General features: G+C 36.6%; 1 protein-coding gene across 7 annotated transcripts in view; it reads right to left on the bottom strand.

Moving 5' to 3' along the window:
- Positions 1 to 24,908, bottom strand: part of DNAH12 (dynein axonemal heavy chain 12) — a 313,559-nt gene that overhangs the window by 222,495 nt on the left and 66,156 nt on the right. For all 7 annotated transcript variants that reach the window (XR_013162717.1, XM_077128914.1, XM_077128917.1 and 4 more), the window contains exon 13: positions 13,769 to 13,904. Coding sequence is in view for 6 of the 7 variants with exons in the window: in XM_077128914.1 (XP_076985029.1) it covers positions 13,769 to 13,904 (136 nt within the window). In the remaining variant the exon portion in view is untranslated. The remainder of the gene's footprint in view (positions 1 to 13,768; positions 13,905 to 24,908) is intronic.

The raw sequence follows: 24,908 nt of genomic DNA, 5'->3' as shown, positions 1-24,908 counted from the left end.
CTTACACAGATGTAAAAAATTCTCTTGCTGTGGACCTGTGAATCTCAAAACAAGTTGTCTGGTGCCAAGATGCAAAGGAGGATATTCACAGGATATAGATTGTCATTTCCATAGGGAGAAACTGGAACACAGATGTAAAACCTGCAGGGCAAGTGCCGTGGGATCTCAAAGTCTGAAAGTCATTTATCCTTCGGCTTTAGAAAGTGGCAGTCCCACCCCTTCCAAGGGCCTATGCAGTGGCCCGCCTTTTTCCAAATCAACCTCGGGAAACATCAAGGAGACCACCTCTAGGCTCCACTCTCTCCAGGCATCAGGGCCACCCCTGGGCTCTCTGCCATTTCTGGGGCACACACTCAACCCCTCCACATGGTGGCAGCCAGGCTCTCCCAGTCCCCCAAGGAGTGTGCTATATATTTTCCAAGGCCTGAGGCTGTACAACTCTTCCACTGCAATGAGAGGGGAGACTCATCCTTGCCCTTCAGGGTAAACTCACCCTCTCCACGCATACAGGTGGGTCCACTCTCCTGGCTGAGGTTTCTTGGCTTCAGACCTGAACTTCCATGGTTCTCACTCTGCAAACTCCAATCTCTCCCTTTTGTGCCCTCCTTTGTCAAGATTGGTGGTGGTTTCATTTACACCAACAGTCTCTTCAAGCCCTCCAGGACTTCTCCATCAATCTCTTCACAGTTCCTCCAAAGTCTTCCCCTTAGCCATCCAAAACTGTTCCAACATATCTGGTATTTGCAAACCACAGCAGCACCCCACTCTCGGTACCAAATCTGTTCTAGTTTGCTAGCTGCCGGAATGCAACACACCAGAGACGGATTGGCTTTTAATAAAAGGGGATTTATTTTGTTGGTTCTTCAGAGGAAAGGCAGCTAACTTTCCACTGAGGTTCTTTCTTATGTGGAAGGCACAGGATGGTCTCTGCTGGTCTTCTCTCCAGGCCCCTGGGTTCCAACAACTTTCCCTGGGGTGACTTCTTTCTGTATCTCCAAAGGCCTGGGCTGAGCTGCAAGTGCTGAGATGAGGAATGCCGAGCTGCTTAGCAGTGCTACATTGCAATCTCTCATTTAAGCACCAGCCAATTAAGTCAAACATCACTCATTGCAGCAGACACGCCTCCTAGCTGACTTCAGATGTAATTGGCAACAGATGAGGTTCACATACCGTTGGCTTATGTCCACAGCAACAAGACTAGGTATGCTCACCTGGCCAAGTTGACAACTGAATCTAACTAACACATACCCCTATAATTCAAAATGGATTAAAGACATAATAAGAGCCAGTACCATAAAACTTCTAGAAGAAAATGCAGGAAAACATCTTCAAGATCTAGCAATAGAGGTAGCTTCTTAAATTTTACACCTAAAGCACAAGTTGTGAGAGGAAAAAAAACCAAAACAGATAAATGGGAACTCCTTAAGATCAAGAGCTTCTATGCCTCAAAGGACTTCGTCAAAAAGTTGAAGAGGCAGCCAACTCAATGGGAGAAAATATTCAGAAACCACATATCAGATAAAGGCTTGATATCTTGTATACATAAGGTAATTACACAGCTCAACAATAAAAGGACAAATGAACCAATTATAAAATGGGCAGAGGATATGAGTAGATACTTTCATGACGAGCAAATACCGATGGCTAAAAAGCACATGAAGAGATGCTCATTTTCACTATCTACAAGGGAAATGCAGATGAAGACTACAATGAGATATCAACTCACACCTATACAAATGGCTTCTATTAAACAAACAGAAAACTACAAATGTTGGAGAGGATGTGGAGAAATTGGAAGTTATTTACTGTTAGTGGGAATGTATAACGGTACAGCTGCTGTGGAAGACTGGGGATTCCTCAGAAAACTAAATATTGAGTTGCCTTAAGATTTGGCAATGCCAATACTCAGTATTTATCCAGAAGAGCTGAGGACAGTGACACAAAGAGACACTTGCATGCTGATGTTCATAGCAGCACTATTAATGATTGCCAAAAGATGGAAACAACCCAAGTGCCCATTAATAGATGATTGGATAAACAAAATGTGGTCTATTCATATGATGGAATATAATGCAGCAATAAGACAAAATGAGGTCCTGAAGCATATGACAGTGTAGATGAACCTTGAGGACATAATGCTGAGTGAAATAAGTCAGACATAAAAGGACAGATACCAAATGCTTTCGTTATTATGATTCTGGTAAATGTAATCTCAGAGGTTTCACTGTAGAATATAGCAGACCCAAAGGTACACGAATGCTAGAGACAAAGGAAAGTCTACTTAAAGAGGTTGAATCTAAACGCAAGGGAATGGATAGAAGCGATGGTAACTAATTAGCGTGTTTATAAGTAACACTGCCATACTGACGGTGGATATGATTGAAAGGGGATGTATTGTGCCATGTATCCCATTGATTAAATCTACAACTATAAATAAGTTCTTGCATGACTGTTTCAATGATTCAGTAGTGGACAGAGTTAATAGTAGAAGGATATCGGGGGAAAACTAAAAATGCATGCCATGCCCAATACTTAAAAGGAAGACATGAACCATGCCACAGCACAATGAGGGGTAAGTAACTCAAGGTGGGGGGGAAGTCAAGTGATAAGGGCTAGTTATTATTTGATAGTTGGTGATGCTGTGTTTGCCAGTTCTTTGTCATTATGGACTAAGAAAAATTGTCTAAAATTGAGAGTGCTGCTGATTACATAACCAAGTGAAGATATTATAAGACATAATTTGTTTATTTTTATATATTTTCCATGATGCCCAATAGATGGAGGGAACTGAAGGATACAATGACTGAGAAGCACAGTGGCGAATGAGGATACATATATATGATGGAATATGGTGCAGCTACAAAAACTGAGGATGTTGAGAGACACACAACAAACTGAATAAACCTTGGGGGCAATCTGTTGTGCAAAATAAGCCAGAAACAAAAGAACAAATGTGCTAAAGTCTCTCTCAGAAAACACTTTTGTGAAAATGGTATCCTAGATTGTAAGCCCTTATAGCAGCCACATTGTTGTAAATGTATTTCTAGATTCTGAGACATTGAGCTATATGTGTATCAGCTGGATTTTCCTGGAACCTTGAGTAACTCTGTAACATCTAAGACCCAGGAATGGAGTGCTGCAGACCTAAAAGTTAGCATAGCTATATACAATAACAGTTAAAGTAACTGAAAAAGAGACCAGGCCTCAATTAGAATTTAAAACACAGCCAATCTAACAGAGTCTAAGGTAAATTAGAATGCAGAGTAAAACATGATAGTGTATATACTCTAGGCCTTCAGCTACTATATGAGACCAAAGGCAGAGAGGTTTTTTTATGTCTAGAACCTAAATTTTCTGTAACACACAATCTAAATCAGCCTTATAGATAGCTCATTTAAACAACCCAAAATCCTGGAGTTCAGAATAGGAAAAGGCCTTATAATTCTGTAGCATAATGTAATACCTGGATACATCCTAGACTATGGTGGGCTGCTGATTAAAGGGTATTGGTAGAGCCCTGTGAGAGTCCAAAGTTGGGGGCAGAGGGGGGAGTAGTATATATATATATAAATAGTTTATATATATATATATAATTCCCCAGTTACCTTCTTAACCACTGGGAACTCCAAGAAAATAGGTCAAGCCTTTGATTTTGAGGCTTGCCCTTATGAAACTTATTTTTGTAGTAGAGAAGCTAAGACTACCTATGATGAGGCCTAAGAATTGCTTCCAGGAAACCTCTTTTGTTGCTTAAATGTGGCCTCTATCTCTCTCACTCTAAGCCTAACTCTGCAAGGAAAATTATTACCTGCCCCCTATGTGGGACATGACATCCAGGGGTGAAAGTCTCCCTGACAACGTGGGACATGACTCCCCAGTATGAATCAGGCCCCAGCGCCATGGGATCAACAATGCCTATGGACCAAAGTGGGTAAAAGAAGTATAATAAAATAAGGCATCAGTGGCCAACAGAAATCAAATAGAGTCAAGAGGCTATTCTGGAGGCTACTCTTATGCAAGCTTCAGCTTTATCGTGCTAATTGCCATGGTTTTTCAAACACCAACCAACATTACTCTTGTTGACTCTTAGAAATACCGAGGGCTCAAAATGAGACTCTGTGCAAGGTTTCATGCACTATGAAACCAGGTTTGCCTTCCTGGAACCTATAATTCCTAGGGGTTTTCTGTGTCAGATAAATCCTGAAACTCACAGGGGTCAGGCTCTCCAAGATTATCAATTTATTTTGTTCCCCTATCCTTTAGTGTGGACACCCCTTCTCAATATAAAAAGTCAGAATGGGCATTGCCCAAAGATCCCTATAGATTGGGAGAAGGATTAAAGAAGAAGGAGGAGGTATAACAGAGAAAATGGAATTTAACAAATGAGTTAAATCCCTCCTAGCCTCCAGTGTTTTGGAGTAGCTAGAAGGAAAAATCTGAGATGGTGGAATGGTAGCCTATGACAAACTCTGGGATGTATTCTGTAACTACTTGTTGAAGTGTGCTTTGAAAAGAATTGTTTTTTTCTTTCTTTGCTTTGTATATAGGTTGTATTTTAGAATTTTAAAAAGTTTAAAAATAAATAAATAAATTGAAATTTTTAATCCAAAGTACACAAGAAACATCTGAGTCCATACTGATATAAATAAAGTATTGAATAAATTAATAAGGGAAGGATAAGAGACAAATCTCCCACGCAGAAAAAGGTACTTATTCCACCTTAAGGAGGGGGCACATAATTCCCTGCTCCTTAAGTATGGGCTACAGATAAGTGATTTCCTTCCAAAATATATAATGTGGAAAGTGGGAGCTAGATCAGGGAGAGAGTAACTTTGCAGTGAAGAGACCTGACAAACACTACTTCAGCCAGGTACTCAAGGATATCTTCAACAGTTATGAATCATGTTGATAGAATGTCACTTGATATGATGTGATAAAAATGCACTTTACCACATTTTCTCCTCCAATTCCATAATCTCCACCAATTCCATAATCTCAAGATAATTATGAGAAAAAGATTTTTCAAATCAGGCAAATTCTACATGAGGCATCCTACAATACAGTGACCAGTACTCTCAAAGCTCTCAAAGAGTTCAGAACCAAGGAAACTCTGAGAAACTATTAAAGCCAAAGAGGCCTAAGGAGACATGATGACTAAGTGCAACATGGAACTCTGAATGGGATTCTGGAACACAAAAAAGAAAATTAGGTATAAAAAAAAACTAAGGAAATCTGAATAAACTATGGGCTTTAGTTAATAATAATTAAAAAACAATAACTAAATAATAATTTATTTAGTAACAATGAATCAATATTGATATCTCAATTATAACAATCATAATAATGTAAGATGAGAATAAATGAGGAAACTGTGTGCATGGAAGGACAGGGGGAGAATATAGGAACTCTGTATTGTATGCTCAATTTTTCTTTATCTTAAACTGTTCTAAAAAATAAAATCCTTAAGTATTTTAAAAATGTATTGTATTCCTCTAGCCAAGCAATAAACAGAAGATTAAAAATTTAATGATATCATTTAATATAAAATCAAAATATATTAAGTATCAGAAAATATAGCTAACAAAAGATGTATACAACCTCTACAGAGAAAATTAGAAAACATTGTTAAAGAAGAGGTAAATAAATAAAAGATTATCATGAATTGGAAGACTCCATATTGTAAATGTGTCAATTCTCCTCATAGCCTAATCAATGCATTCCCAATGAAAATTCCAACGGGCTTGTTGTGGAATGTGAAAACTGATTCTAAAATGTATATTGTAAAAATTTTACTTATCTCTATATTTATTATCAATTCAGTGCTATTTCAATCAGAAATGTGATAAGCTGATTCCAAAATTCACATGGAAATGCTAAAAGCCAAAAATACACAAGAAACTTAATGAATATGGGGAGAGAACATATTTGACCAAATACCAAGGGTTACTGTAAAATAATATAACTGAGTATGGTGTTGATACAAGGATAGACAAAAAGACCAAGGCAACAGAACAGAATGCTTTAAGAACAACACATATGCGGTACTTGATAAATGATAGAGGTAGCACTGCAGAACAGTAAGGAAGGGATGATCTTTTTAAAACTACGATAATTGCACATCCATATAGAAAAATATATAATTGAACCTTTGTCTCACATCAATCACAACAGTAAAATTCCAGGAGGCTTGAAAACCTAAACATGAAAGACAAAACTAAATAGCTTCTAGAAGAGGATATAAGAAAATGTCTTGATGACCCTGGAGTAGGAAAGGATTTCTTAAACAAGGCACAAAAATGCTAGCAAGAACTATTTGTGTATAACCCGGTTGTTCCCTGGAACTTTGGTTATTTGTGTGACTACTGAGACTCAGAGTTTCAGCCCTGAAGTTATGAAAGTCAGCATTATCCCATACAGCAACTATTTAAAAAGTTGAAAAAGTAATCAGACTTCAACTAGAGATATGAATGAAGCTGATCTGGATAGGATTAACAAAAGTAAGCCAGTGTACATGATAAAGGAGGCTATGGTCTATACTTTAAAACTTCAACTTCTGTATGAAACCAAAAAAAGAGATGTTTATTTGGTGTAAAATTTATATTTCTGATAGCACAATATCTAATTTGACTTGTAGGGTCAGATTATTCAAACACCATAAGTACATGGAATCTTGAATAGGGAGTGAGATCTTGTTTTGTATAGGTCAGTGTGATGCCCAATACGTCCTAGAGTATTTTGGGCAGAGAATAAAAATGTATTTGCAAAGCCCCCTGGAGGGACTGGGGGGAAAGGAGGAAATATTAAACTTCCCTACCTGGGAATTCCTGTTATTCTTGCAAACATTGGAGACAATCAATTTAATAGGCTAAGCCCTCGATCTTGGGGCTTACCCCTATGAAACTTATTCTTGCAAAGGAGAAGCTAAGCCTACTTAACTATGCCTAAGAGTCACCCCCCAGAAAACTTCTTTTGTTGCTCAGATGTGGCCTCTCTCTCTGAGCTAACTTGGCAGGTAAACTTACTGCCCTCTCCACTACCTGGGACATGACTCCTGGGGGTGTAAATCTCCCTGGCAATGTGGGACCTGACTCCCAGGGATGAGCTTGGACCCAGCATCACGGGATTGAGAAAGTCTTCTTGACCCAAAGGGGGAAGAGAGAAATACGACAAAATAAGGGTTCAGTGGTTGAGAGATTTCAGAGTCAAGAGGCCTGGAGGTTATTCTTATGCATTATATAGATATCCCTTCTTAGTTTATGGTATATTGGAGTGGCTAGAGGCAAGTACCTGAAACTGTTTAACTATATTCTAGTAACCTTGATGCTTGAAGATGATCGTGTAACTATATAGCTTTTACAATTTCTTTTTTCTGGAGTGAGTCTTCTAAAAATTATCACAATAATGAATACACAAATATGTGATGATATTGTGAACATTGTATATTTTGGATGAACTGTATGGTGCATGAAGATATCTCAATACAAAATTTAAAAAGAAAAAAAGAAAGAAAATGTACATACAAGTGAGGAGCGGCTTGGAGGAAAGATCTGTGAAAGAGATGGCTCAGCTCTACTCCCATCCACTGAGTGACAACAGGCACATCCCTTCTCTCTACTCCCTCATCTACAAAGTCAGCCCCCTGTGATGTGTTTTCATGAAAAGAAAAATAAAATGGAATAATCCTTTTTTAAAAAATGATTTGATCTATTTCATTATTTAAAAATGCAGGGTGGTGCAACAGTGACTCAGTGGCAGAAATCTCGCCTGCCATGCTGGAGACCCAAGTTCAATTCCCGGTGCCTGCCTATGCAAAGAAAAAAAAATGCATCATTTTGCTTGCAGAGAAATAAATGGTATATTAAGAACTAAAAAAAAAAAGCAGTAACAATAAAAGAAAAGATTGATCTGTTTGATTGCATTATAATTTAGAACTTCTTTTCATCAAAAACACCACTAGAAAGTTAAAACAAACTACAAAGTCAAGCAAAAGACACTTATCAGTATATATTAAAAACTCCAGGTCTCGCCCAATCATGATGACAGAGTGAGAGGCTTCATGGCACCATACTCCCACACAGATTTGTACAAACAGCAAGCACTAGAAGAAACATCTTTCTTAAAGATCAGAAAACAGTTAAAGGACAGCAGTCACAGGATGAGCACTGAATCAAGTAAAAGACCATTTAAAAGCAGTAGGATCTGCAGAGCTGTCCCATGCCCTCAGTGCAGATCACAGGTCCCAGAGCCAGAGGTAACAATAACCTTCATATACATACAGGGAGCATGTATATTCAATACAATCTGTGACCTGAGGGGCTTGCACCCCAGAAGTTGCCCTGTGTGTAGAAAGCAGCTCAGAGATTTTCCCACAGAACAATGTAGTCAAGTGACTCCCTGGGGTAGGGTATGGCTGCCTGTAGGATATGCAGCACAGTGCCTAGGACTGAGAGAAATCTGTTTCTCGGGGAAGAGGGGACATTTGTATCCATGTAAATGGGAGAATTCCTAGAACCACATGTACGCACCCAAGAAAAGATGCATGTGCAGAAAGAGTCAGGGCATCCCCTACACTTTGGCATAGAGCTATTCAGCAAATTCGTTGAATGGATAAGCTATGACGGAGAACACAACAAACAAGTCAATGTGCAAAGACTAGGAAAGGTGTTTTCACTTTTCCTTCTTATTATTTATTTAGGTTAACTCCTGGAATTCAAGGAAGACTCTGTCATAATACTAGTTGGGTATAAGCTTAAGGAATAGACACCTTAGGATGTAAATTATAGTGATGTCACATTAAAATATCAAAATGTCCAGGTTTCAACAAAATACTATAAAACATACAAAGAAATAGGAAGTGATAGTCCAGCAAAGGAGAAAATTAAAACAGTAGAAACCATCAATGAGGAGGCCCAGACTCAGGACATATTTTTAAATGGTCCTAAGTATGCTCAAAGAACTAAAGAAAAACATGGACAAAGAACTAAAGGAAATCAGGAAGATGATAAATGAACACAAAGAGAATTCCAATAGAGGGATGGGAATTATGAAAAGGAAACAAATAGAGTTGAAGACCAAGTAACAGAAATTAAAAATTCCTTAGAAGGTTTCAACAGTAGATTGCAGAGTCGGCAGAAGAAAGGATCAATGAACTTGAATATAACTGAAGTCATATAATTGAGGAACAGAAAGAAGAAAGAAGAAAGAAAAGTGGGACGCCAACAAGCATACCAATATATGCTTTGTGGGAACACAGAAAAAGAAAAAGAAAAAGGAGAAGAACAAATCTTCAAAGAAATAATAGCTTTAAAAACGCCAAATATAATAAAAAACATGATTATATATATACAAGATGCTCAACGAACTCCAAACAGGATAAACCTAAATAGATGTATACCATGGCATATTATAATCAAACTCTTGAATGCCAAAGATAAAAGAAAATTCTTAAAGCTGCAAAAGAAAAATAACATCACACACAAGGGTGCATCAGCAAGATTAAGTGCCAATTTCTCATCAAAAACCATGAAGACAAGAAGACAGTAAATGACATACTTAGAGTGCTGAAAGAAAAATATCACCATTTTTCCTATATCTATATTTATTTATTTATAGTCCAATAAACAAATTTATTGGAATTCTATATCCAATAAAACCATCTTTCAAAAATAAGGGGGAGATTAAGATATTCCCAGATAAATAAAGCTGATGAAATTTGTCACCACTAGACTGGCCCTACAAGATATGCTAAAGAGAGTTCTTTATGTTAAAAGAAAGGACACTAGACAATAAACCAAAGCTACATGAAGAAATAAAGGTAATGGGATATAACTGGCAGCACTATTCTATTTTTGGCTTATACCTCTACTTTTTACTTCCCACAGGATCTAAAAAGCAAATGCATAGAATGTAATGAGAAATCAGTGGTTTGGGACTCATAGTGTATAAACATGCAATTTGTGCAAAAACCACATAAAGGTGGAGGAAAACTGGGGTGTGGAAATATTGTTTGTGTACACCACGTAAGTTAAGTTGATATCTAAGCAAACAAGGTTGTTATGGGTTTAGATTGTTAAATTTAAGCCCCATTGACACTACAGAGAATATACCAGATAATATGCAAGTGCATAGAACCAGAAATTAGAGTACACGTTACCGGGGGAAGGAGCACGGGGAATGGGACATTAATGTATAATGCATGCAAGGTTTCTGTTTGCAACAGTGGGAAAGTTTTAGTAATGGAAAGTGGTAAGGATACCAAAACATTGTAAATATGAGTAATCCTACCAAATGACATGCTAGGGAGTGGTTGAAATGGGAAAGTTTATTCCGTATATATGTTCCCACAATTAAAAAAAGAATGAGCAACTAAAGAGACAAAGACAATTAAATGCAGTACATGACCCTGGGCAGGATCTGTCGAGGGAGGTGAAAAGGCTCAAATGGACATTGCTGGGACAAATGAAAAATTGGAATATAGACTACAAGCTTTATATTAATATTAAATTTCTTAAGCATGATAACTGTACTTAAGGTGATTACATAAGTGAATATCCTTTTCCTTAGGAAATGCACATGGCAGTATTAAGTGTTCAAGGAGGATAATGAATACCTAACTCTCAAGTGTTCAGAAAATTGATTGATAAATAGACAGAAAGACAGATAGATAGATGGATAGATAGATGGGTTGATAGATTGATGGATAGATAGAATGATACGGATAATTAAAAATGGTGGACCTGTGTATATGGGGGGACAAAGTATGTTTTGGAGTTTTCTTTCCTATAAGATTGAAAGTTTTTCAAAACAAAAAGTTTAATTTTCAAAAAAGAAGTAAGTACAAATAAATAAGGAAAAGCCCACACAACCCAAAAGAAAAATGGGCAAAAGAAATGTACCAGCATTTCATAAAAGAGGAACTCCAAGTGGCTAGTAAGTACATGTAAACTGCTCAAACTCATTGTAGTCAGGAAAATCCAAATTAAAAATAAAAATGTGCTACTACCCAACAGACTGGCAAAACTTAAAATATCTGACGATACCAATAAGAGTAAAAATATAAAATGATAGGAACCGTTGCTTACTGTTGATAGGAATGTGAAATTGGAACCACTATGGAAAAGAGTTTGCCTTAGCTAGTAAAGGTGAAGAGAAACACATCCTATAGCACTTGGGAGAAATACATGAATACATGCACCAGGATGAATGTATAGAACTGCTCCCAGCAGCATTGCTATTAATATCAAAAGTAGAAACAACTTAAATAACTATCAACAGTAAAATAAAGAAATAAACCATTGTATACAGCAGAATACTAGATAGCAAAGAAAATAAACTATAGGTATGGAACAACATTATTCACATAATACTGATAAAACATAAAAACATCGACAATATGATTTCCTTTGTGCAAAGCTCAAAATCAGACAAAAAATGAACTATTGATTGAGAATGCAATTTTAGATAGTAAAGCTATAAAGAAGTGCAAGGAAACTTGTTATAAATTGAATAAAGTCCCTTACAAAAGTCATATTCAGTTCCCAATCACTTGTCCTGAGGCTGTGAAATCATTTGTAAAGAGGACATTTGAGTATGTTATTAAAGTGTGCCCAAACTGAATGAGGGTAGCCTTAATCTAGGATGGCTGAAGTTCCTATATTCAAAGAAACTTGGATGTAGAAAAAGAAGCACATGATGCAGGCAGGTGCTGGAAGCAATGGAACCTGGGAGAGAGAGTAGAAGGAACCACTATGGGCATTGCCATGTGACAGAAAAACCAAGGAACCTCAAAGATTACAGGCCAGCTGAAACATACCGACTCTGGTAAAAGTCAGGCCTTCTAACTTTTGAAACCATAAGCCAATAAATTCAAATTGTTAAACCAACTCATTGTACGGATTTGTTTTAGTAAACTAAGGAGCTAAGACATTACTTAAAAGTTGAATAGTGCCCACATCCAGAAAAGAGCAGGGAATTGTGGTAGACTTTCCAGGGTATTTGGTATGGTTCTCTTTCTTTCCCTGGATGGTTAATTACTAAGTGTTTACTTTATAACATTTTAATTTATACAATTATGTCTTATGCAATTTTCCATATGTGTATAATGTTTTACATTTTCAAAAGTTTTTTAAACAAAGAATTAGAGCAGCTCCCACGGCAGGAGGAGTGGCAGAAGTCAGCATTCCTGCTTCGTGAAAGCTCTCCGTGCCCCGCAGCTCTCAGCACCCGGCTCGCTCCTGCTCTGCCGCCAAGATGCCCAAGAGGAAGGTCAGCTTGGCCAAAGGCACCGAGAAGGAGGAGCACAAGAGGAGGTCGGTGAGACTGTCAGCTAAACCTGCTCCTGAGAAAGTGGAAACGAAGCCAAAAAAGGCGGGAAAGACTTCAGACGAAAAAGTGCAACCTAAAGCGAAGAGAGGAGCAAAGGAAAAACAAGCTGAAGCAGCTAATCAAGAAACTAAAGATTTACCTGCAGAAAATGGAGATACTAAAATGAGGGGAGTCCAGCCTTTGATGAAGCAGGAGAGAAAGAAGCTAAATCTGATTAATATCGTATACCATGTCTTATCAATGGTCCCTGTTTGTCCCTTTTTGTACAATCCACAGGAATATTTTTATCAACTATTTTGTAAATGCAAGTTTTTCAGTAGCTCTAGAAGAAACATTTTAAAGGAGGAGATTGAAATCCCACCTCATCCCTTTTTTTTAAGTGTAAATGCTTTATTTCAAGAGGGAAATCATTTGCTGGTTGTTTATTTTTTGATACAACCAGGAAACAATGGGATATTGACTTAGGGGGGATTTTGACTGTCTTGGATGTCAACTTAACATTCCATAGGAAGGGGGAGGTGGCCATTTTTTTTATACCCTATAATACAACGTATAGTAAATGATGATTTGGCGTCGCAGTCATGCATTTAGTACGTGTTGAACGTTTACTTCTGTTCCTGTGTTTTTTAGAATTGTTTCTTAAAAGTGCTCCCGAATCTTGGCTCTCCTTGTCAGATCTGTGTGCACGCTGTAACGTCCTTGGTCCTGGTAGTCCAGTTTGCCTAATAATTTTGTTATATGCTGGGAAAGATTGGAAATGTGTGTGGTGTGTATGATATTAAATTGTGAATTAGTGGCATTATAACGATGTAACAGCTTATCAACATTTGAAGATAATGGTACTTGATAATCTTCATAGGGAAAACTTGCCTCAAAATTTTAAGCTGGAAAGTCACTGGAATAATTTTAGAAGAGAATTACAACTACATGGCTTTTTAGATTTTTGGTACATACATTAAGAATTGTGTTCAAATTGTTCATAATATCCATGTGCTCATCTTCAGACCAAGCAATAAAATCTCAATATAGAGTAAATACAGGTGAATATGTATATAATCTTGTGCTGGGGAATGCATAAGCATCCATTGAATGTAGATACTATAAAAGAAAATACATTTTTAGGCTATGCTATTTAAGGATATACACATAGTTGGTGAAACTAAAGAAAACCCAAAATATAATTACTGAAAAATCAAGTGAGAATCTCTAAGGGAGGGAAGGAATGAAGGAATGTGATCAGAAAGGCACATGCAAAGGGTTTCTGTGGTGCTGGCAGTATCCTATTTCTTGACCTGGGTGTGGCAACATAGATCCTTACTTTATAACTATTTAACTATGTATTTTACAAATGTTCTATATGAATAATTATTTCACAATAATTATTTTTAATGTTTTCACAATTTTAAAAGTATTTAAAAACATATAGAAATTGAAAGATTCTTACCTTGATCCTTAAAATCAACTCCTGAATTCCTACAGTTCGGGCTTTTTCTACGTAGCCTATCAGTTCCATCATCTCTTCGGTGGTCTCAGGAACTTTTAATGCATGCTCTTTAATTGCTTCAAATTCACTGCAAATACTGACATAATATTCTGCTTATTATGGTTATGTAATCATTGTTATCTCATACACAATAAATGTGAGTTATGATTATTATAAAATGGGAATTGTGATATCCTAAACATAATCTTAAAATATTTAAGCTCAAGTTATCTGATATAACCCAGTATACATCATACATCTATAAAAATCTATAAAATTAAGGTAATTTTTTTCATGAAAATTATGGCATATTTAAATTTTTTCTACTGATCTCTTTGACCTTCTTAATAGCCAGTATGATATAATGCATACTTTGGATTAAGCAGCCAGATATATTAATCCTACCTCAGCTACTAGCTTTGTGAAGTTCGGTTCAGTTTTCTCATCTGTAAAATCAAGCTATTACCATTCACCTTGCTAGATTGTAGTAACGCAATAATGAGTGTAAAGGGCCTGGTACGTAGTACACTCTTATTTATTGGCAACTCTGATCATTATTAAAATTGTCTTTTGTGAAAAATTGCACTAGAGTAACTGAAAATATCCAAACCCTTATACACAGTTTTTTAAAAAATCCTAACGTTCTCATAGACTATCCTGTGTGTGCAAGTATCTAGCTACCCTATAACCATTATTCAACTAAAGGTACAATTCATAGAATTTTTTTCATGTCCCTTGTAATATCTGTATTGTCATTCTATTACCAAAATATCAGGAAAATAGGGTACAAAAACAAAGTAAAAAGAGATCAGTTTTAGAAATAGATTTTGGTCCATGCAGTATTCGTTTTTATTACATGGGCTATAGCACTTAGTCATTTGTCCAATTACTAAATAATTGGTTACCTACAATGTGTGACAAAGTTTTAAGCATTGGAAATAAAGTAGCAAACAAGACCAAATCTTACATTCAAGTTTAGGAGAGGGAAAAAAACACATAAATATATAACACAATGTTAGGTAGTAAAAAGTGCTACAGAGAAAGGTAAGGGAATAAAGGAAAGTGGAGCATGGGGAACAGGCTACTATTTTATATCAACGGGCCAGAGAAGACCTCCTCTAGGGAGGTGATAATTAAGGTGACAGAAGGAAACAGTGAGTCATGCAAATATCAGGAAAAGAGCATTCTGGGAAGAAAAACTGCACAGGGAAAGGCCCTGAAGTAGTAATAAGCTTTGCATATTCTAGAAATGGCAAGAAAGCCAGTATGAATACAAGGGAGAGGACAGAAGAGGGAATTGGAGAGATAAGCAGGGGTTAGATCATGTAGGACTCTATAGTCAATTATTTTTTTTAAAAATTACTACAAAATTGTGCATTGGGTTTGGTTCCCGGACCATGCACCCAGAAAAAAAAATTGTGAATTTACATCCCCCCTAGGTGGGATATGACACCCAGGGGTGAAAGTCTCCCTGGCAACATGGGAGATGACTCCCAGGGATGAATCCAGACCTGGTGCCGTGAGATCAACAATTCTACCCTGACCAAAAGGGGTAAAAGAAGTGTTAACTAATAAAGTATCAGTGCCAAAGATAGTTCAAATAGAGTCCAGAGGCTACTCTGGAGGTCACTCTTACACAAGCTTCAGTTGGACCTTGCTACCTGTCAAGGTAACCCTGCCAAACCCCAACCAGGACCATTCCAGCCAATCCTAAAGAACACCTAGGGCAATATAGAAGATTCCACAAGGCTTCCATCCACTAGAGTAACTTTCCAGAAACCTACAACCTCCAGACGGGTCCCTGGTCCAGATAACTCCTGAAATCTAGAGGGCCCAGCCTCTCCAGAACATCAGATAGTTCCATCTCCCTACCCCATATTAGTGACAGACCCTTCCAACATGAAAAAGATAGAATGGGCATAGCCCTAACACCCCTAAAGACAGGGGTGGAAGATCAAAGGTGATGGTGAGTTATACAGTGAAGATAGGATGTAACAAATGAATATGAATGCTGAATCATTAAATTGATATCTCTTTTAGTCTCCAGTATTTTAGAGCAGCTAGAAGTAAAAACCTAAAATTGTGGAACTGTAACTGGCACCAAACTCTGAAATCTGTTTTACAAATAATTGTGCTGTATGTTAAAATTTGTTGCTTTTTTTGTATATATGTTCTTTTTCACCAAACGAAAAGAAGGAAAAAAGTCGATTGTGGTGATAAAAAAAAATTTAAGCACTCTAGTCTCCTATATTCTGGAGCAGCTAGAAGGAAAAATCTGAAAGGATGGTATGGTAGCCCACATACTTGTTGAAGGGTCTCTGAAAACAATTGCTTTTTATTTCTTTGCTTTGTATATGTTATGCTATATAATAAAAAGTTTAAAAAATAGGAAACTTTAGGTGTATATATTACTAGAATACAAATTGAAAGATGAAACAGTGAACCCTAATGTAGACAATGGACTATAGTGAATAATACGACTATAAGAATGTTCTCTCCTGAATTATAAAAATTGTATGATACTAATACAAGGTGATAATAATAGGGTGTCATACGGGGAAAAGAAAACCTAATGTAAATAATGGATGATAGATAGAACTACTTTAGTAATCTTTCATCAATTGTAACAGAGGTAACTACTGTTAAAAAATACAAGTTTTGCACAATAATACCTAATTGTAAAGTAATCATGTTAAAACACTGAATGAAGCTGCATCTGAGCTATAGGGTTTTTTTTGTTTGTTTTGTTTTGTTTTTTGTTTTTGTCTGTCTGGTTGGTTGTTTGTCTTTTTTTTTTTTTTTACTATTATTATTAATTTTATTTTTTTCTCTATATTAACATTCTATATCTTTTCCTGTTGTGTTGCTAGTTCTTCTAAACCGATGCAAATGTACTAAGAAACGATGATCATGCATCTATGTGATGATGTTAAGAATTACTGATTGCATATGTAAAATGGTATGATTTCTAAATGTTGTGTTAATTTCTTTTTTTCCATTAATTAATAAAAAAAAGTAACTCGTGAAAAAAAAAATACAAGTTTTAAAAAAGTGCTACCAAAAAAAGAAGTGCTACCAATAGTAACAAATGTTCCATACCAATGCAAGGCATTGGTGGTGGCTTGGTGTATGGGAATCCTATATTTTATACGTTTTTGTTTTGTAAACTCACAAATTTCCTAATAAATATAAAAAAAAGAAAAAAATTGTGCCTTTACAGAACAATTATGCATACAGTATGGGATTCTCACATACCACCCTATTATTAACATCTTTCATTGATGTGGTACATTTTTACAATTGATGAAAGAACATTTACAATTGTACTATTAATTCTAGTCCATAATTTAACCCAGGACCATGGATTCAGTAGTGCAGTTACATGATTTTTAAAAAGCAAATTATTCTATTATCATATAGAACAACTTAACATTTCCCTTTTTAACAACATTAGTATAAATTTCAGGGCTGTTAATTACATTTGCTATACTGTGCTACAATCACCACCATTCATTATCAAACATTTCCATCACTCCATATAGGAACACTGCATATTTTAGGCCCTAACTTCCTATTCCCTATCCCCATTATATCCCCAGGTAACCTATATTCTAGATTCTATCTCCTGTTTGCTTATTCTAATTATTTCATAACAGTGAGCTCATACAATATTTGTCCTTTTGTGTCCTTTTATCTGTCCTTTTATTTCACTCAATATGATGTCTTCAAGCTCAGCCATCTTGTAGCATGTTTCAGAACTTCATTCCTTTTTACAATTGAATAATATCCACATTATCCATATATACCACATTGTATTTATCCATTCATCAGAGGATAAGCACTTGGGTTGCTCCCACCTTTTGGCAACTGTGAATAATTCCACCATAAACATCAATGTGCAAATATCTATTTGAGTCCCCGCTTTCAGTTCTTCTAGTAACAGGGTTGCCAGGTCATATGGTAATTCTACACTTCAATTCTATACTTCACGCTCTGAGAGACCACCAAACCAACTTCTACAGTGGCTGCATCATTTTACGTTGTTACCAGCAAAGAATGAGTGTTCTTATTTCTCCACATCCTCTCCAATACTTTTAAGTTTCTGCATTTTTTAAATATTAGTCATTCCAGTGGGTGTGAAATAGAGCCTCATTGTGGTTTTGATTTGCATTCCTCTAATTGCTAATGATGTTAAGCATCTTTTCATTTACTTTTTAGTCATCTGTCTATCTTCTTTAGCGAAATGTCTGTTCAAGTCTTTGCTCATTTTTAAACTGGACTGTTTGTCTTTTTGTTGTTAAGCTGCAGGATTTTTTAATATATTCTGGATATCAAACCTTTATCGGATATTTTTTCCTATTGTGGAAGCTTTTTGTTTTCTGTTTTTAACTTCATGATAAAGTACTTTGAGGAATAAAAGTTTTTTGCTTTTGATGAGGTCCCATTTATCTATTTTTTTATTTATTGCTGGTGCTTTGGATGTAAAGTCTAAGATACCACTGCTTAACAACACAAGGTACTGTAGATGCTTCCCTATATCTTCTAGGAGATTGAGAGTTTGGGCTCTAATATCTAGGTCTTTAATCCATTTTGTGATTATTTCTGTATAAAGTATGAAGTAGGGGTCCTCTGTCATTCTTTTGTAAATGGATATCAAGTTTTCCCAGCACCATTTGTTGAAGAGAGTATTCTTTCCAAGTTTAGTGGTCTTTGCCCTCTTGTCAAAAATCAGTTGGCCATAAATGTGAGGGTTGATTTCTAGGCTCTTAAGTCAATTCCATTGATCTATGTCTGTTCTTGTACCAGAACCATGTTGTTTTGATTATTCTGGCTTTGTAATATGTTTTAAGATCAGGAAGGGTCACTCCTCCAAATTCATTCTTATTTTTCAAAATGGTTTTGGCTATTTGGGACCCTTTACCCATTCATACACATTTGATGATTGCCTTTTCCATTTCGGCAAAGAAGGCTGCTGGAATTTTGATTAGGATTGTGTTGAAACTGTTAATCACTTTGGGATGATATACTGTTTTGAAACTGTTACATACCTCCAGAAAAGCCATGTTCCTGTAATCCTAATCCAATTTTGTGGGGGGTGGGTGGGGGGTGGTAGACTTAATGTTTAGGGTGGGGCTTTTTGATTAGATTGCTTTATGGAGACATGACACACCCAATTGTGGGTGATGTGACTTTCTGATTAGATTATTTCTATGGAGTTGTGGCCCCCCATTCAAGGTGAGTGTCTTGATTGGTTTACAAGAGTCCTTAAAAGAACTCACCGAGAGAGGAAGAGTTCAGAGACAACACAAAGAGCAGAGATGGAACGAGGAGGTAGATGTTTAGAGATACTAAGCTGAGAGATAAAGCCCAGAGTTGCCCTGAAGAAGCTAAGTGAGGACCCATAGATGCCTAGAGAGAAAGCCACTGGAATCAGAGCTGTCTGAAACCAGAAGGCAGGAGAGAAGAACAGCAGACATCACCATGTGCCTTCCCATCTGACAGGAAAAAAAGCCCAGACAATGGCCTTTTCTTCAGAGTCAAGGAATCTTTTGCTGGATGCCTAAGTTTGGACATTTTCATGACTTTAGAACTGTAAATCTGTAAACTAATAACTCCCCTTTGTAAAAGCCAATGCATTTCTAGTATACAGCATTCTGGCAGCTTTAGCAAACCAAAACACCATCCTTGCATACCTAGGACAAATCCCACTTGATTATGGTACATAATTCTTTTTTTTTGTTTTGTTTGTTTTTTTTTTTTGCATGGGCAGGCACCAGGAATTGAACTCGGGTCTCCAGCATGGCCTGCAAGAACTCTGCCTGCTAAGCCCCCATGGCCCACCCCGGTACATAATTCTTTTAATATGCTGTTGAACTGGGTTCACTGGTATTTTGTTGAGGATTTTTTGCATCTATATTCATAAGAGATATTGGTCTGTACTTTTCCTTTCTCATGTTATCTGTATCTGGCTTTGGTATGAGAGTGATGTTGGTCTCATAAATGAAGAGGAGTGTTCCCTCTTCAACTTTTTTGAGAGAACAAAATTGGTGTAAAGTCTTCTTGGAATATTGGTCAAAATTCCCTTGTGAAGCAATCTGGTTCTGGATTTTTTTTTGTTGAGAAGTTTTCATTACTGATTCAATCTCTACTGGTCACTGGTTTGCTGAGAGTATCTACTTTTTCTCAAGTCAGTGTATGTAGTTCGTGTGTTTCTAATAATTTGTCCATTTCATCTAGGTTATCTAATTTATCAGCGTGCAGTTGCTCCTAATATCTGCTTATAGTCCTTTTTATTTCAGTGAGATCAATAGTAATGTCCTCTTTTCTTTTCTGATTTTATTTATTCATGTCCTCTCTTTTGTTCTTTGTCAGTCTAGCTAAAGGATTGTTGATTATTGCTGTTTTCAAAGAATCACTTTTGATTTTGTTGTCCTTTATACTGTTTCTGTCCTTTATTTCACTTATATCCACTTTTATCTTTGTTATCTCCTTATTCTGATTCTGTTGGTTTTATTTTGCTCTTCTTTTTCCAGTTCTTTCCATTTTGAGGTTAGGTCTCTGAATTGAATCTTTCTTCCTTTTTAATGTAAGCATTTAGAGGTATAAATATCCCTCTCAGCACTGCCTTTGCTGCATTCTGTAAGTTTTGATATGTTGAAGTTCCATTTTCATTTGTCTCAAGGTTCATCCTAATTTCCCTTATGATTTCCTCTTTAATCTATTGGTTGTTTAATTTCCACATATTTGTGAAGTTTCCATTTCTCTCTCTACTGATTCTAGCTTCATTCTGCTATGGTTGGAAAAGATACATTGTATGATTTCAATATTTTTTAATTTATTGAGACTTGTTTTGTGACCTAACATATGGTCTATCCTGGAGAATGATACACATGCACTCAAGAAGAAGGTATATTCTATAGTTATTAGGTATAGTGTTCCATACAAGTCTGTTAGGTCTAATTGGTTTAGATGGTCATTTTTGTCTTTTATTTCCTTATTGATCTTCTGTCTAGATGTTCTATGCATTCTTGAAAGCGGTATATTAAAGTCTCCTACTATTAATGTAGAACCATCAATTTCTCCTTTCTAATCCTTCAGTATTAGGTGCTGTTAGACACATATATATTTATAATTGTTACATCTTCATGTTGAATTGACCCCTTTATCAGTATATAATGGCTGTCTTTGTCCTGGGTAACTGTTTTTTACTTAAAGTCTATTTTATCTGATATTAGTACAGCTACTCCAGCTCTCTTATGGTGACTGTTTGCATGGTATATTTTTTACTTCATTTTCAACCTACTTGTGTCTGAATTTAATGTGAGTCTTTTGCAGAAAGCATATAGTTGGGTCATCCTTTTTATCTATTCTGCCAAGCTCTGCCTTTCGAATGGAGAGTTTAATCCATTTACATTTAAAGTAAATTTACTACTACTAATACCTGATTTTTGTCTACCATTTTGCTATTTATTTAACCTTTGTAAGCCCTATACCTTTTTTATCCCCAATTCTTCTGTTAATGCCTATTTTACATTTCTTTTATTTTTTTCTGTTGTACCATATTGAGTGCTTCCTCTTTTCTATCTGGATATATATTTCATCTGTTTTCCTTGTGGTTTCCATGGGGTTAAAATTTAACATCCTAAATATATAATAATCACATCTGGTTTGTTATCAACTTAATTTCAGTAGCATATGTGTACACTTTTCATATACCCCTCACCTCTTTACTTGTTACCATTTACATCTTTGTACACTGAATTCCAAAATCATATTTTTATCATTACTTTTTATGCATTTGACTTAGCACCTGTAGGAAGTAAGAGGTGGAGTTATATAGAAAAATAATAATAATACAATAATACTGTCATTTATATTTACCCAAATGGTTACCTTTAGTAGAGGTCTTTACTTCTTTATGCTGCTTTGAATCACAGTTGTTTTCTTTCAGTACTTTATCTCAACTCACTGCCTTCTTGCCTCTATGGTTTCTGATGAGAAATCAGAACTCAATCTAATTGGGAATCCTTTATACATAACATGTTTTTTTCTTGCAGCTTCTATTTTCTTGCAGAACCATTTCCTTGTACTTTGAATTTGACAACTTGGTCAATATATGGTGGGGTATATTTTTCCCATGTTTATCCTGTTTGGTGTTCTCTGTACTTCCTGTATGTGCATGTTTTGTGCTCTTTTGCTAAATTTGGGAACTTTTCTGTCATTACTTCTTTGACTATTCCTTCTGCCACTTTCTCTCTTTCTTCTCCTTCTGGGACTCCCTTAATGCATATATTGGTATGCTTGATGGTATCCAGGATATTTCTGCTCTTTATAATTCTTTTTACTTTCAGCTACTCAGCCTGACTCATTTCAATGGTCTTGTCTTCAAGTTCACTGATTCTTTCTTCTGCCAGCTCCAGTCTGCTCTTGCAACCCTCCTGGGCATTTTTCATTTCCATTATTGTGGTCTTCAACTCCAGTAATTCTGTTTGGTTCCTTTTAAGATTTTGTATCTCTTTAGGGTGGCAGTTTGAAACTGTATGTACCCCAGAAAAACATGTTCTTAAAGCTAATCCCTTCCTGTGCAACTGATTGCGCTATAAGTAGGAATTATGAATAGGCTACTGCAGTTAAGGTGTGACCCACCCTCATTCAGAATGCATCTTAAGCCTCTTATAGGACTCCTTTATAAACAAAATGAAGAAAACAGAGAAAGCCCTAGAAGGAAGATGCTGAAATCAACAAAACCTGGAAGAGTAGGGAGAGACCAGCAAATGCCACCATGTGCCCTGCCATGTAGCAGAGGAGCCAAGGTCTTTGGGAAGAAAGTATCACTTAATGATAACTTAATCTGGACATTTTCCTGAATTGTAACACTAAGTGAATAAATTCCCATTATTTAAGCCAAACCCATTTCATGGTATTGCTTTAAGCAGCCTAGGAAATTAAACACTAAGATTCTCATATCTAAATTTCCTGATATCCTTTAGCTCTGTGTATTTTCCTTCAACTGCTTGAGCATTTTTAATATCATTTGAAATAAATCTTTGTTCAGTATGTCCACAGTGGTCTTCTTTGTTTTTCATCCTCTTCCTTTTGATGAGCCATCATTTCCTGTTTCTTTGTTTTGTACTTTTGTTGCACTCCATATGTTTTAATATTTTTAAGTGTTAACTCTGGGATTTATTGTCTGAGATACTTGTTTCTTGATTTTTTAACCAATTAGGGATATAAAAGAAATTTACTTAGTGTCATCGTGCCTATCAGGAAAGTTTCCCCAAGGCAAAGGCAAAGTACAGGACTCCCTATCTTTTCTGTGCCTGTGTCTTGTCCTGGCCTTGTGCTTGTTAAATGCTTCGAAGTTCCCTTATTTACAGGAGTTTGAATGCCCCCTCTATTTCCTAGGAGATAGACCTTCTCCATCCTCCTAATGTTTAAAGCAGGTAAAATTTGCTTTCATTATCAGTCTCAAGCCTCTTTTGCCTGGGGGTAAACTCTGGGGGAGAAGGGAAGACACTGGAGAGGAGTTTCCAAGTCAGTCTTTCCCAGTTGGAACAAGGCCAGGGACTCATGAAGAAGGCACAAATCTGTTCCAAACTGCCCCAAGGAGAGGATCAGGAAGGGTATCAGGAACTTCTTCCATGACTCCCCAAAGCTGTGCTTTCTTGACCTGCCCAGCAATAACAGTACTTGTACCGACCCCCACAGCTCTACAGATGCATAGTATCTTTAAGTCTCCTCAGACACTTTTGTCTGGGGCAAGTTGGAGCAGTCCGTGGCCTTCCTCAGAGCCAGACCTCCTGTGATCCAAAGTCATTAATCAAAAGTCAGTGATCAGGCAGGCCACGGTGGCTCAGCAGGCAGAATTCTTACCTGCCATGCCAGAGACCTGGGTTTGATTCCCAGTGCCTGCCCATGCAAAGAAAAAAATAATCAGTAATCAGCCATGTCCACCCCCAATCTTGAAGAAGTGGATTTTTGTGTACTTTTCTGTCACCAGCATGCTAGTTAAGGGTCATACTCCACAGTGGCCTGCTGCGAGAGTGGAGGGTGGGTGCTGGTAAACTGCAGCTTGCGGCCTCCAGAGAGCAATTTCCTTCCTAGTCTTTACTACAATTTACCAGCCTCTTCCTTTTGCTCTTCCCTAGATGCTGCACAGTGTTCTATTAGACTCTGAAGCTTTGAAATAGTAATTTCAGACAATTCCTGCTTGTTTAATAGTTGTTCTGGTGGAGAGAATTAATCCTGAAGCTTCTTACTCTGCCATCTTCCCCACAATGAAGTCTATTCTTGAGTCTTAAAAATATAGGAGGGTTGCATTAATCTAGATAATGAAAAAAGACAGATGATCCTCCTGGTGACACTTTTGCCTTGTGTCTCCAAGTAGAATTTGAGACTCTTGGGGAGAGACATACATAGCAAAAGAAAAGGACACAAGTAAAATTATTGAAAACAAGGTAGCCCAAGCAGATGCTAAACCAAACTGCAAAGTAAGCAGATTGCTTTTTAATGACCTTCTACTTAACCTAATGGCACACTTTTCCTCATTTTGATGTTATCTGTCTCAAGTATATGGAATTTAAGCAGGAAGGAATTTTTAAATGAATGAAGTAGAGGAAACTGAACAGCTTAATTTCCTCTAAACATCTGTATCTTATACCAAGGGTTTACATTAAGATACAGTTTTGTTGGAAGTAATAGACTTTTTCAGAAAAATCAGATACACCAAAAATAAATAGCCAGAAAAAAATCATAGTAAACATAAATCACTTTTAAATTAGCTATGACATTGCCATTGCTTTTATCAATAAGACTGTTGGACTCTCAAGAAAGGGGTAATGTCTAATACTTTACCATCTTTGATAACTAGTCGTGTAGTATTACTTTTGAAACAATTATACCTGATGAATACTTGACTTTTGACAATAATGTGTTTGTTTATTTATTTAAAAAATTTAGGGCAGGCCATGGTGGCTGAGCAGGCAGAGTTCTCGCCTGCCATGCCAGAGACCCACGTTCGATTCCCAGTGCCTGCCCATGCAAAAAAAATAAATAAAAATTTATTGACATTACAGCTCCCTTTACTAGGTGCCTATTCTAA

The sequence above is a fragment of the Tamandua tetradactyla genome, chromosome 15 (genome assembly GCF_023851605.1).
Source record: "Tamandua tetradactyla isolate mTamTet1 chromosome 15, mTamTet1.pri, whole genome shotgun sequence".
Classification (NCBI taxonomy): Eukaryota; Metazoa; Chordata; class Mammalia; order Pilosa; family Myrmecophagidae; genus Tamandua; species Tamandua tetradactyla.
This window is presented reverse-complemented; position numbering and strand designations above follow the sequence as displayed.